This window comes from Rhinatrema bivittatum, chromosome 1 (genome assembly GCF_901001135.1).
Source record: "Rhinatrema bivittatum chromosome 1, aRhiBiv1.1, whole genome shotgun sequence".
NCBI classification, from domain to species: domain Eukaryota; kingdom Metazoa; phylum Chordata; class Amphibia; order Gymnophiona; family Rhinatrematidae; genus Rhinatrema; species Rhinatrema bivittatum.
The window spans coordinates 536906120-536918236 of record NC_042615.1 but is presented as its reverse complement, the minus strand read 5'-3'; the positions used below and the strand labels follow the sequence as shown (position 1 = coordinate 536918236).

Below are 12117 nucleotides of genomic sequence, written 5' to 3'. Positions count from 1 at the left end.
TCATTAATAAGTTGTGTTTGATGACAGCTATCTTATATATGATTCTTTGATAATTTGGCAGCCAATGAAGTGAATGTAGGATTGGGGGATATTTAGAATTTGCTCCTGTTAAGGTACGTGCTGCCGCATTCTGTATTTGTAGAAGACATACTGTGGATATAGGAAGACCATTATATAGTAATCAAGACTGCTGATAAGTGCTTGCTGTACTGTATGTAAATCATTGGGTATTAGTAATGATTTTAGATGTCGCAATAGACACAATTTAGTGAAAGAATTATAACTGTCTTTATCTGTGAGCACATAGAAAGTGAGGGGTCTAGAGTAATGCCTAGATTACGTACAGTTTGGGAAATTTTAATATTGTGGCCATCAATGCTTAATAGTGTCTGAGCACTTGTATCTGTGGACCCTTAAGCCGAGGCATGATTGATACTACCTGCAGAAAGGAGCCCTGCAGGTTCCCACCATTGGCAGGCAGACCCAGACAAGGCAGAGACCCCATCATGACCTTCACCTACACCAGACCTCATTCTCCTTGGGTTGAGCATTTGGGTGCCGGAACCAGCAGGACTTAGGTGGGGTCTCTGCTGATGACAGAAGGGTAGGTTCATGGTCAGCTAGGGTCATAGGCAGGTGGCTGTCATGCATACACGAGGTCTGGGCAGTGGTCAGAGGCAGACAGCGGTCAGTCAAATCCTAGGTCCAGGCAATGGTCAGAGGCAGGTGGCAGTCAGCCATATCCGAGGTCCAGGCAATGGTTAGAGGCAGGCAGGTAGGTGAGGGCAAGAGCAAGCAGTCAACATGGATGGACTGGAACAAAGACAAGATAAACTGAAGACAAGGCTGAAACAAAGATTGGTTGCTGAGAAGAAATATGCCCAACTGGAAGTAGTTGGTCCTGTTGATTGAGACAAGTTATGTTTTGAGAGTTGCCCTTTTATAGGGCCTGGATGCTGATGTCATCAATAGGGGCTGCAGGACATTTCCTGCCGTGGTCCCTTGAAGTAGCAGCAAGAGGTGTGGTGCTCAGAGGCCGGTGGTGTCCAGCCATATGTGTTGGCGGCATCCATGGGGAGGCATGGCTGGTTGGGCTGGTGGCGTCTCGCCGCATGGAGGGCTACCGGTGTCATCGGAAGCTAGCAGTTCATGGGAGCAGTCTGCGGTCTGCCAAACGTAACAGTTTGAAATAGGAAATCTACTCAAAACTAAGATTTCCGTTTTGTTTAAGTAAAGAGATAGTCTATTATTCTATAACCAGCTCTTGACCGATGATAGACAGGTAGTTGCAGAATGGAAAGTTGCTGCCCAGGATGAGTTCAGACTTGATTTGATTTTCCCCCTGACCCAAGCACCCCCTCCCTATTCCCTCCACCACTCCAGTGCTGGCCTTAGAAATATCTAAATACACATTCTCTAGATATAGAAATGCTGCATCTACAGAATAGATACATATTTTTTCATTTTCTATCAGTCATTTATTTCTGGATCACACATCACCAGCAGAATTGAGTCAAATCTCCAACACAAATTTTAAATTTTGTCTAAATAACCAAGAAATAGAGCTCACCCCTAGACTATGCATGCCTTGGCCTGGTATTAACTGTATCTGGTAACTTGGCTATAAGACTTTACAAGAAAAACTCCTAAGGGCCCTAAATGCAATAAAGAAAGCCCTGGCTAATTGTAGCCACCTAGCAAAACTATTTTAAAAATTTTTGACAGTATTGCATTAACAATTTAAGAAAATGGATACAAGATCTTATTCAGATGACATTTAACACCTCATAGATAACCTCACAGACCTCACATTATTTTAGGCGGCTCAGAGAAGGGCGACCAAAATGGTGCAGGGTCTGTATTGGAAGACTTATGAGGAGAGGCTGAAGGATCCGAATATGGACACCCCGGAAGAGAGGAGGTGCAGGGGGGACATGATACAGACCTTCAGATATGTAATTATGCATGAACTTCAAACCTATTCTGTTGGAAAGGAAACAGTAGAACTAGAGGTCACAAAATGTAACTCCAAGGGGGGACAACTCAGAACCATCATAAGGAAATATTTTTTCATGGAGAGGGAGGTCGGTGCCTGGAATGGCCTTCCAAAGGAAGTAATTAAAAAAGGCATGGGATAAACACCGTGGATCCCTAAATGCTGGAATTGGAAACTTAAGAAAAGGGTGCATCGAGGGTAACTAGTATGGAGTGGCAACTACTAACCCTAACATATGGCATGGGGATTACTACCTTTAGCCAATTAGATTATATTATTTTGCCCAAACTGCAGCATCGCTTTCCACTTCAGCAGGGTGGGGCGGGGGATTGGATTCAGAAGACAAAAGCTGGGCCCTGACTTTTACGGTCCAGGGAACTGATAGCAGACATTAGGGAAAAAGCACAAGACTGCTTCTACAGCCAAGTCCAAAAGCAAAGCACGTTCAAGCAGCAGCATTGTATGAATTATCAGGAAGGCTGCACACCTTGTAAAAATGTTGCTAGCAATAATTTTGTTATGAGTTTGACAGTTGCTTGGTTTTGATTTTTAATACTACTACCCTTAACATAAGGTTCGGGGGTAACAGGCAGAGGACAGCAGTTACTACCATAAGAAACTTGCTGGGCATAATGGATGGACCATTTTGGTCTTTTTCTGCTGTCATTACTATGTTACTAAATATACCCATAGATGTCAGTTAACTGTTGGAGTCAATTACAGAATAAAGAGACCATAAAGCATAAATAGAAATGTGCTGACAAAAATTGAATTGGAAATTGCAACAAGCCAGACACTGTATGCAGTGCAGCATGACCATTCCTTATAAAACATTAAACAAAATCAAGAAATATAAATCATGAATCATAACAGTAAACCATCCTAATAAAAAAATATATTTTAAAACATCTGATGAATAAAACAGCCAATAATTTAAAAATGTAATACATTTCCCAAAACACCAATAAAATATTTCAAAACCTCAGACATACCTGTAACCTTTATTTCCAGTCACCTTGAGATTGTTGTGGATTAAGGTAGGTGGGACTGCTCAAACTATACCTTCTCTCTCACACGCACTTATACATGTCCCTGTGCTTTCACATGCTCCCCCTCTCTCACATATATAGGCTCTCACTCCTTCACATACGTGTGTGTCTGTGTGCCTGAGAGCCTTATATGTGACAATAGGCTCGACAGCGCACACACAAGGGGTAATTTTGAAAAGGATTTACACGCTTAACACTGGGTTTTACACATGTAAATATGCTTTATGCGTGTAAGTGGGCTTTTGAAAATTGCTACAATTCATGCAATTGAATTGTCCATAGGATTTACACACAAGTATAATTTAAGTACATAAATGGCTTTTGAAAATATGACAATATGTTACATTTACATGTGTAACTCCTTTGAAAATTCCTCACAGTGTGTATGTGCAAGAGCCTGTGTGTCTCATATAAGCTCTCACAGGCTCACACACAGACATGCACATACGCGTACACACGGACTCTCTACCCCTGTTGTATTGTAACTTTTTCGCTCCTAGTTATTGTTAGTTATGATTATTAAGTTCCATGTAAACTGATATGATATGACCATTATTATGAACGTCGGTATAAAAAAGCATTAAATAAATAAATATACACAGGGTTCTCACACATACACACAGCCTCTGTTATACATGCACAAAGGCTAACGCGTGCGCACACATACATGCACATAGGCTCTCTTTCACACATACACACGCACACAGGCTTTCTCTCTCGGCTCCTTTATCTCTTTAGGCAGTGGTGGGATGGGCTCCAGCGCAGCTACGCTGGCCTTCCTGTGTGGGGATAAAGTACACGCCAGTGGGAAAAGTTTTGTGTGCACGCATGCACTGCGGTCTTTATAGAACCTCTCCCATCCCAGACTTTAAAGTCTGATAAATGTCTTTCTACTTTCGTTCTGTACTCAAAGTTGTAGCATCCAAGATGGCAGTGAGTCTCCTCAACATTTCTGTATTAAGTCATGAAATCTAAAGTTAGAGCAGTAACTGAGCATTCATCTATGTCTTACTATTTTTTTTCCTTTGTTTAGGTCATCCTTTGCTTCCAGATTTCTTTTTAGATGATGATCCAGACACATTGACTAGTAAAATGGAGAAATTTGGTAAGATGCATTATGGGTGTGCATGTCAAAAACTTTCATTTTGTTTCACTGAGGCAGGGTTCTGGCTGAATTTTGTTTTGTAGAGCTTTTTTGTTTGTGTTTTCATTTTTATTCATTTTGGAAAATCTTTCTCTTTCTCTTTATTTAAGCATTTATAAGCTGCTTACTGCGAAAGCCCTAAGCAGTTTGTACAAAATAAAACATACTTAATCCAACAAATATTACATATAAAAACATAATAAAACCCAATACAAACTTCATAAATAGTGGGCACTATTTCCCAAAACGAGGAAAAAAAATCCAGATGTCAGCAGGAGTTTTGCTTGTTTGAAAACAAAATGAAACAAGGGCATTTTGTTTTCAAACATATGTACATCCAAATTACATCGAAATAGATAAGCCTTCACAGGTAAGTTTATTGGGGTAGAAGGTCAATGTAGCTCTCAATATTATAATGAAATATAATTTAAAAAAGAAACAAGCACAAGAGAGGGTTACAGAGATGGAAAGATTGATGCAGAGACCTGCTTTTCCAGCACTGCCTTTGTTAGCATATTTTACTACTCCACTTTCCTGTCCTTTGTCATTTGTTTGTGCCTATACATTGACCACACTAATCGGGGTATGGCTTTTAGATTTCATTACTTGCCTTTCCAAACACAAGCTGAAGGCACAATAGGTTCAAGGACAGTGGGTATTTACCTGTCCCAGAGGGCTTTCAGTAAATTTGTACCTGAGGATCATAGAAGGTGAAGTTTCTTGCTCAAGATCACAAGGAGCATTGAAGGGAGAAGCAGCCTTTGAACCTTAGCTTTCCTGGCTCTCAGCATGCTGTTCTCACTACTAGGTTACTTCTCCACTCATTAAAGCAGACCATTGGACGTTTGTCACCATCCTGGTGTAGCACTCAGAGTATTACGATATTGATAAAAAGACCGTGCCACATAGAAATCTTCAAGCGCTCAAAACAGGAAGAGAACTGATAAATAAAAATTTCATAATATATAGAAATAGCTTGGAAGATAAGTCCGGCTAATTGGAACTGAATATAGACCTGTAAATGTTTACCCTTAAAGAGACAATGGGAAAACCCTTCAGCTCATCATGTCCTCTATGTTGTAGCATTTGCTAATATTCACAGCATAGCTGTTTAAAACTGATGGAAGTCTATGCAAACTCAAATATTTACAGGAAGAGCTTTTGCAGATATATATGGAACTGCTGCAGATTTCCAATAGTGTCTGAGGATTGGCTTATTATGCATGTGTTTGTGTATGCATGCTTAAAGTCCTGTGAGACTCAGGAGCCACAACAGTTGAGAATTCAGGATTGCTTTTATTTCATCAGGCAACATTTAAAGAGGCAACAGGACAGCTTGTGTTTAGCAGTAACTTGAAAGGTCATATAATCAGTCCACTTAATTTAAAAAGAGGCTTTTATCTGTCCTTGGTTCAAAAGTTCAGAGAGAGTAGCTGACATGACACCTTCTGTGGCTCTTAATTGGGATTGGCTTAAGACGCCACCTTCTCCCAGCCCCATGCAAATTGACCTGGCAGCCATGAAAATCCAACAAGGGGATTTTCAAAATCCTGAACATGGTCACCACTACTTGCCTTTTAATGAACAAACTGGATGCTGGAAACAGTGTTATAGAAAGAGAAGCACTTGCTACAGTGATATAATTACTACTAAGATGGAAACAAAGCAGAAACTGTTTATTAGTAATGAAGGGAAGGTGATTTTAAGCAGATGACTGGCTTGTCTGTCTGTCTTGGCTAATGTCCCTGCTGTGTGGAACTTATAATTTCTTATATGTATTTCTGCATTGCTGCATAAATCTAATGGTGCTGTGTAATGTTGAATAGGATAAATTCTTGTGGACTGTACATGTAGAATATTCCAAAACCTCCATCTTTCTTAATTTGAAAATAATCTCAAAATATATAGCAGAATCCAAATCAGCTATAATCATTCATGTTCCCTATTATTTTCTGCCAACATTCCAGAAAGTCACAGTAGGGGTGATCTGACAGAGCCTTCTGTTTTTTTAACTCTCATGTTGATTCTTACTAATTATTCCTTTCCAATTGGGTGGCCGTCTACTATTTTATAATAGCTCCTGGTATTCGAACTGGAAATGTTAGGCTAATTGATTTATAGTTGCTTAGTTTCTGTTTCAATTCCTTTTTGAATATGGGCAATACATGTTCCCTTTGCTAGTTATAAGAAACTAAGGAGTATATTTACTGAGCTGTGATAAGGGTATCACACACAAAAAACAATGTTTATCGCATGATATTTGCGATGTTATGCGGTTTTTTTTCCAACAAAATCTGAACCCTATTGAAATTAGCTGCTTTGCATACATTTGCTTGCACAAAATTTAATAATGCATGGAAAGCAGCTAATGCACAGATAATCCTATGCAAATACAATAACGCAGCTTGCCTAAAAAAAAAAAAAAGCAAGCTGCGTTATTGTATTGCAAACTCAGGAGTTGTAGATAAAAAAAACATCTGAGGCATTGGGATGCTTCTTAAAGGGCCACACGGCCCAAAAATACCACCCTATGTCACATTCAAAACTTCCCCTGAACGGTCTTGTGCAAAACCCCCACCATCTGTCAAGGCAGCCCAGCAGGCCCAAAAGTGAAAAAAAAAAAAAGTTAAATCACAGAACGATGACCTCTCTCCTTTGGTCAAATTTACCCCCATGCCAACCAAAGATCCCGCTAAACCATAATCCATGGGCCCTCCCACCTCGCTTACATAAAAAATAAAGCCTGGTGGTTTAGGGAGGGACCCAAACCCCTGGCCCCACCATACTTTAAACAAACAAACAAAAAACTTATGGTGGGCCAATGGCAGTCCAGAGAACCTTCTAGCTCCGAGCTGGTCAGTACTATTTTGAAAAATGGCATTGACGGACCTGAAGCTAAGGGGGGGGGGGGGGGATGATCCAGGCTGCTACTGGACCACTATGGATTTATTTCTTAGTTAACAGGGGGGGTAGGGGCCCTCTAGACCACCGTAGTTTCTCTTTTCTATGTAAGGGGGGTGGGGGACCACTAGACTACCAGGAATTGTGGTTTATATTGAAGGGGGGGGAATCTTTGGTTATGGTGAGAATTAAATTTGACTAAAGGAGAGGGGTTTGGGATGGGGCAGGGTATAAATGCATCATTATTTGTTTTACTTTTTTACTTTTGAGACTGCTGGGCCACCTCTGCAGGTGACAGTGAGGGAGGTGGGCAGGATCTACTCAGACCCTGGGAAGTTTTGACTCATTGGGATAAGGGTTTCCAGGACATATAGCCCTTTAAAATGATGGCAGCCCTGGACAAAATGAGCCACCATTGTGTTAGCGAGCTTTCCCCATGATATTTTATATCACAGGTTTTTTCTGCAGTAAAAAATAATATGGAGAAGCCCCATAATATTTGCCCGAAAGAAGCAAAATAATATGGGAATGCGTCGTGGTATTTCTTCCTCCCATGGTAAAATATCACAGCTTGATAAATGGTTAAATTGGTTGGATGGATGGATTTGGGATTTAATTATTTTCCTTTCCAAATCTGAGCTTAAAGTAACTTATGTTTCAGATACAGTATATAGATCCCTGACCCAGAAGGCTTACAGTTTAAGGAGGTCATTTATAAACTGCATTATTTTCCCCAGTGGGGTTTACTATTTGGTATAGCAGTTTTCCCAGAGGTAAAATACTGCAACTTTGTTGCTCAAAAATATAACGCAGGGTCACCATCATGTTAAAAGGCCCGAGCACGAAGCAGGAGAGAGACCTTGGGGTGATAGTGTCTAACGACCTGAAGTCAACGAAGCAGTGTGACACGGCGATAGCCAAAGCCAGAAGAATGCTGGGCTGCATAGAGAGAGGAATATCTAGTAAGAAAAGGGAAGTGATAATCCCCTTGTACGGGTCCGTGGTGAGGCCTCACCTGGAGTACTGTGTTCAGTTCTGGAGACTGTATCTCAGAGGAGACAGAGACAGGATGGAGGTGGTTCAGAGAAGGGCGACTAAAATGGTGGGTGGTCTCCATCGAATGACTTATGAGGAGAGGTTGAGGAACCTGAATATGTACACCCTGGAGGAGAGGAGGAGCAGGGGTGATATGATACAGACCTTCAGATACCTGAAAGGTTTTAATGATCCATGGTTGTCAACAAACCTTTTCCATTGGAAACAATTTAGTAGAACCAGGGGTCACGATTTGAAACTCCAGGGAGGAAGACTTAGAACCAATGTCAGGAAATATTTCTTCACGGAGAGGGTGGTGGATACCTGGAATGCTCTCCAGCAGCGCATGGTTCGGAGAGAGGTATCTTTAAAGGATACTAATGATGCATTAGAATTAGGGCATCCCGACAGTGAGGTTCCAATAATTAGAAAAGTAGTCCAAGTGCCTGTAACTAAAAACTCAACTGAGCTAAAAAATTCTAACTTATCCCTATCAATTAAAAAGCAGAATGAAAATACAAACAAAAAACAAACTTTGAAATGTTTGTATGCTAATGCCAGAAGTCTAAGAAGTAAGATGGGAGAATTAGAATGTATAGCAGTAAATGATGACATAGATTTAATTGGCATCTCAGAGACATGGTGGAAAGAGGATAACCAATGGGACAGTGCTATACCGGGGTACAAATTATATCGCAATGACAGAGAGGAGCACTCGGGAGGAGGTGTGGCGCTTTATGTCCGGGATGGCATAGAGTTCAACAGGATAAACATCCTGCATGAGACTAAATACAAAATTGAATCTTTATGGGTAGAAATCCCTTGTGTGTCGGGGAAGACTACAGTGATAGGGGTATACTACCGTCCACCTGGTCAAGATGGTGAGATGGACAGTGAAATGCTAAGAGAAATTAGGGAAGCTAACCAAATTAGTAGTGCAGTAATAATGGGAGACTTCAATTACCCCAATATAGACTGGGTAAATGTATCATCGGGTCACGCTAGAGAGATAACGTTCCTGGATGGAATAAATGATAGCTTTATGGAGCAATTGGTTCAGGAACCGACAAGAGAGGGAGCAATTTTAGATCTAATTCTCAGTGGAGCACAGGACTTAGTGAGAGAGGTAACGGTGGTGGGGCCGCTTGGCAATAGTGATCATAATATGATCAAATTTGATTTAATGACTGGAAAAGGAACAGTGTGCAAATCCAAGGCTCTCGTGCTAAACTTTCAAAAGGGAAACTTTGATAAAATGAGAAAAATTGTTAGCAAAAAACTGAAAGGAGCAGCTACAAAAGTAAAAAATGTCCAAGAGGCGTGGTCATTGTTAAAAAAATACCATTCTAGAAGCACAGTCCAGATGTATTCCACACATTAAGAAAGGTGGAAAGAAGGCAAAACGATTACCGGCATGGTTAAAAGGGGAGGTGAAAGAAGCTATTTTAGCCAAAAGATCTTCATTCAAAAATCGGAAGAAGGATCCAACAGAAGAAAATAGGATAAAGCATAAACATTGGCAAGTTAAATATAAGACATTGATAAGACAGGCTAAGAGAGAATTGGAAAAGAAGTTGGCTGTAGAGGCAAAAACTCACAGTAAAAACTTTTAAAAATATATCCGAAGCAGAAAGCCTGTGAGGGAGTCAGTTGGACCGTTGGATGATCGAGGGGTTAAAGGGGCACTTAGAGAAGATAAGGCCATCGCGGAAAGATTAAATGATTTCTTTGCTTCGGTGTTTACTGAAGAGGATGTTGGGGAGGTACCCGTAATGGAGAAGGTTTTCATGGGTAATGATTCAGATGGACTGAATCAAAACACAGTGAACCTAGAGGATGTGGTGGGCCTGATTGACAAACTGAAGAGTAGTAAATCATCTGGACCAGATGGTATACACCCCAGAGTTCTGAAGGAACTAAAAAATGAAATTTCAGACCTATTAGTAAAATTTTGTAACTTATCATTAAAATCATCCATTGTACCTGAAGACTGGAGGATAGCAAATGTAACCCCAATATTTAAAAAGGGCTCCAGGGGCGATCCGGGAAACTACAGACCAGTTAGCCTGATTTCAGTGCCAGGAAAAATAGTGGAAAGTGTTCTAAACATTAAAATCACAGAACATATAGAAAGACATGGTTTAATGGAAAGAGTCAACATGGCTTTACCCAGGTCAAGTCTTGCCTCACAAATCTACTTCACTTTTTTGAAGGAATTAATAAACATGTGGATAAAGGTGAACCGGTAGATATAGTATACTTGGATTTTCAGAAGGCGTTTGACAAAGTTCCTCATGAGAGGCTTCTAGGAAAAGTAAAAAGTCAAGGGATAGGGTGGCGATGTCCTTTCATGGATTGCAAACTGGCTAAAAGACAGGAAACAGAGAGGATTAAATGGACAATTTTCTTAGTGGAAGGGAGTGGACAGTGGAGTGCCTCAGGGATCTGTATTGGGACCCTTACTGTTCAATATATTTATAAATGATCTGGAAAGAAATATGACGAGTGAGATAATCAAATTTGCAGATGACACAAAATTGTTCAGAGTAGTTAAATCACAAGCAGATTGTGATAAATTGCAGGAAGACCTTGTGAGACTGGAAAATTGGGCATCCAAATGGCAGATGAAATTTAATGTAGATAAGTGCAAGGTGATGCATATAGGGAAAAATAACCCATGCTATAATTACACAATGTTGGGTTCCATATTAGGTGCTACAACCCAAGAAAGAGATCTAGGTGTCATAGTGGATAACACATTGAAATCGTCAGTACAGTGTGCTGCGGCAGTCAAAAAAGCAAACAGAATGTTGGGAATTATTAGAAAAGGAATGGTGAATAAAACGGAAAATGTCACAATGCCTCTTTATCACTCCATGGTGAGACCGCACCTTGAATACTGTATACAATTCTGGTCGCCGCATCTCAAAAAAGATATAATTGCGATGGAGAAGGTACAGAGAAGGGCTACCAAAATAAGGGGAATGGAACAACTCCCCTATGAGGAAAGACTAAAGAGGTTAGGACTTTTCAGCTTGGAGAAGAGACGACTGAGGGGGGATATGATAGAGGTGTTTAAAATCATGAGAGGTCTAGAACGGGTAGATGTGAATCGGTTATTTACTCTTTCGGATAGTAGAAAGACTAGGGGGCACTCCATGAAGTTAGCATGGGGCACATTTAAAACTAATCGGAGAAAGTTCTTTTTTACTCAACGCACAATTAAACTCTGGAATTTGTTGCCAGAGAATGTGGTTAGTGCAGTTAGTATAGCTGTGTTTAAAAAAGGATTGGATAAGTTCTTGGAGGAGAAGTCCATTACCTGCTATTAAGTTCACTTAGAGAATAACCACTGCCATTAGCAATGGTTACATGGAATAGACTTAGTTTTTGGGTACTTGCCAGGTTCTTGTGGCCTGGATTGGCCACTGTTGGAAACAGGTTGCTGGGCTTGATGGACCCTTGGTCTGACCCAGTATGGCATTTTCTTATGTTCTTATGACTAAAACTGTGAAGGATTTCAAAGGGGCATGGGATAAACACTGCAGATCCCTAAAAGGCTAGAGGATGGGAATAAATAAAAAAGCTAAACCAGCACTGAGCGGCAGTTACTACCTTGGGAAGCTTGCTGGGCAGACTAGATGGACCATTTTGGTCTTTTTCTGTCGACATTACTATGTTACTATGAGTGGCCCAAATAAAGCCCCCTGCTGACTCTGAAGGTGGCCCTAAGACACAAAAAGCATAAATAAATAAATGGCAGCTCATTACCATTTAGGTTAAATAACATGCAGTATTTTAAATACCATGTGTTATCACTGCATTAAGACATTTGGCACCTTAAGGAAATGAGGGTGAACTAACTTGCCACGGTCAGTAGGAGAAGTGGGATTTGAAGCCTGGCTCCTCTGTCTAACTGCCCTGTCCATTGGGGCAGTGTTTCTGAACCACCAGTCCGCGGCAGCATTTCTGCCATGGAGTGACGGCGTTTT

The 12117-nt window shown here is 40.7% G+C and overlaps 1 protein-coding gene across 2 annotated transcripts in view; it reads left to right on the top strand.

Moving 5' to 3' along the window:
- Positions 1-12117, top strand: part of HSDL2 (hydroxysteroid dehydrogenase like 2) — a 151211-nt gene that overhangs the window by 124294 nt on the left and 14800 nt on the right. For both annotated transcript variants that reach the window (XM_029614299.1, XM_029614290.1), the window contains one exon: positions 4079-4150. In XM_029614299.1, coding sequence (XP_029470159.1) covers positions 4079-4150 — 72 coding nt within the window. The remainder of the gene's footprint in view (positions 1-4078; positions 4151-12117) is intronic.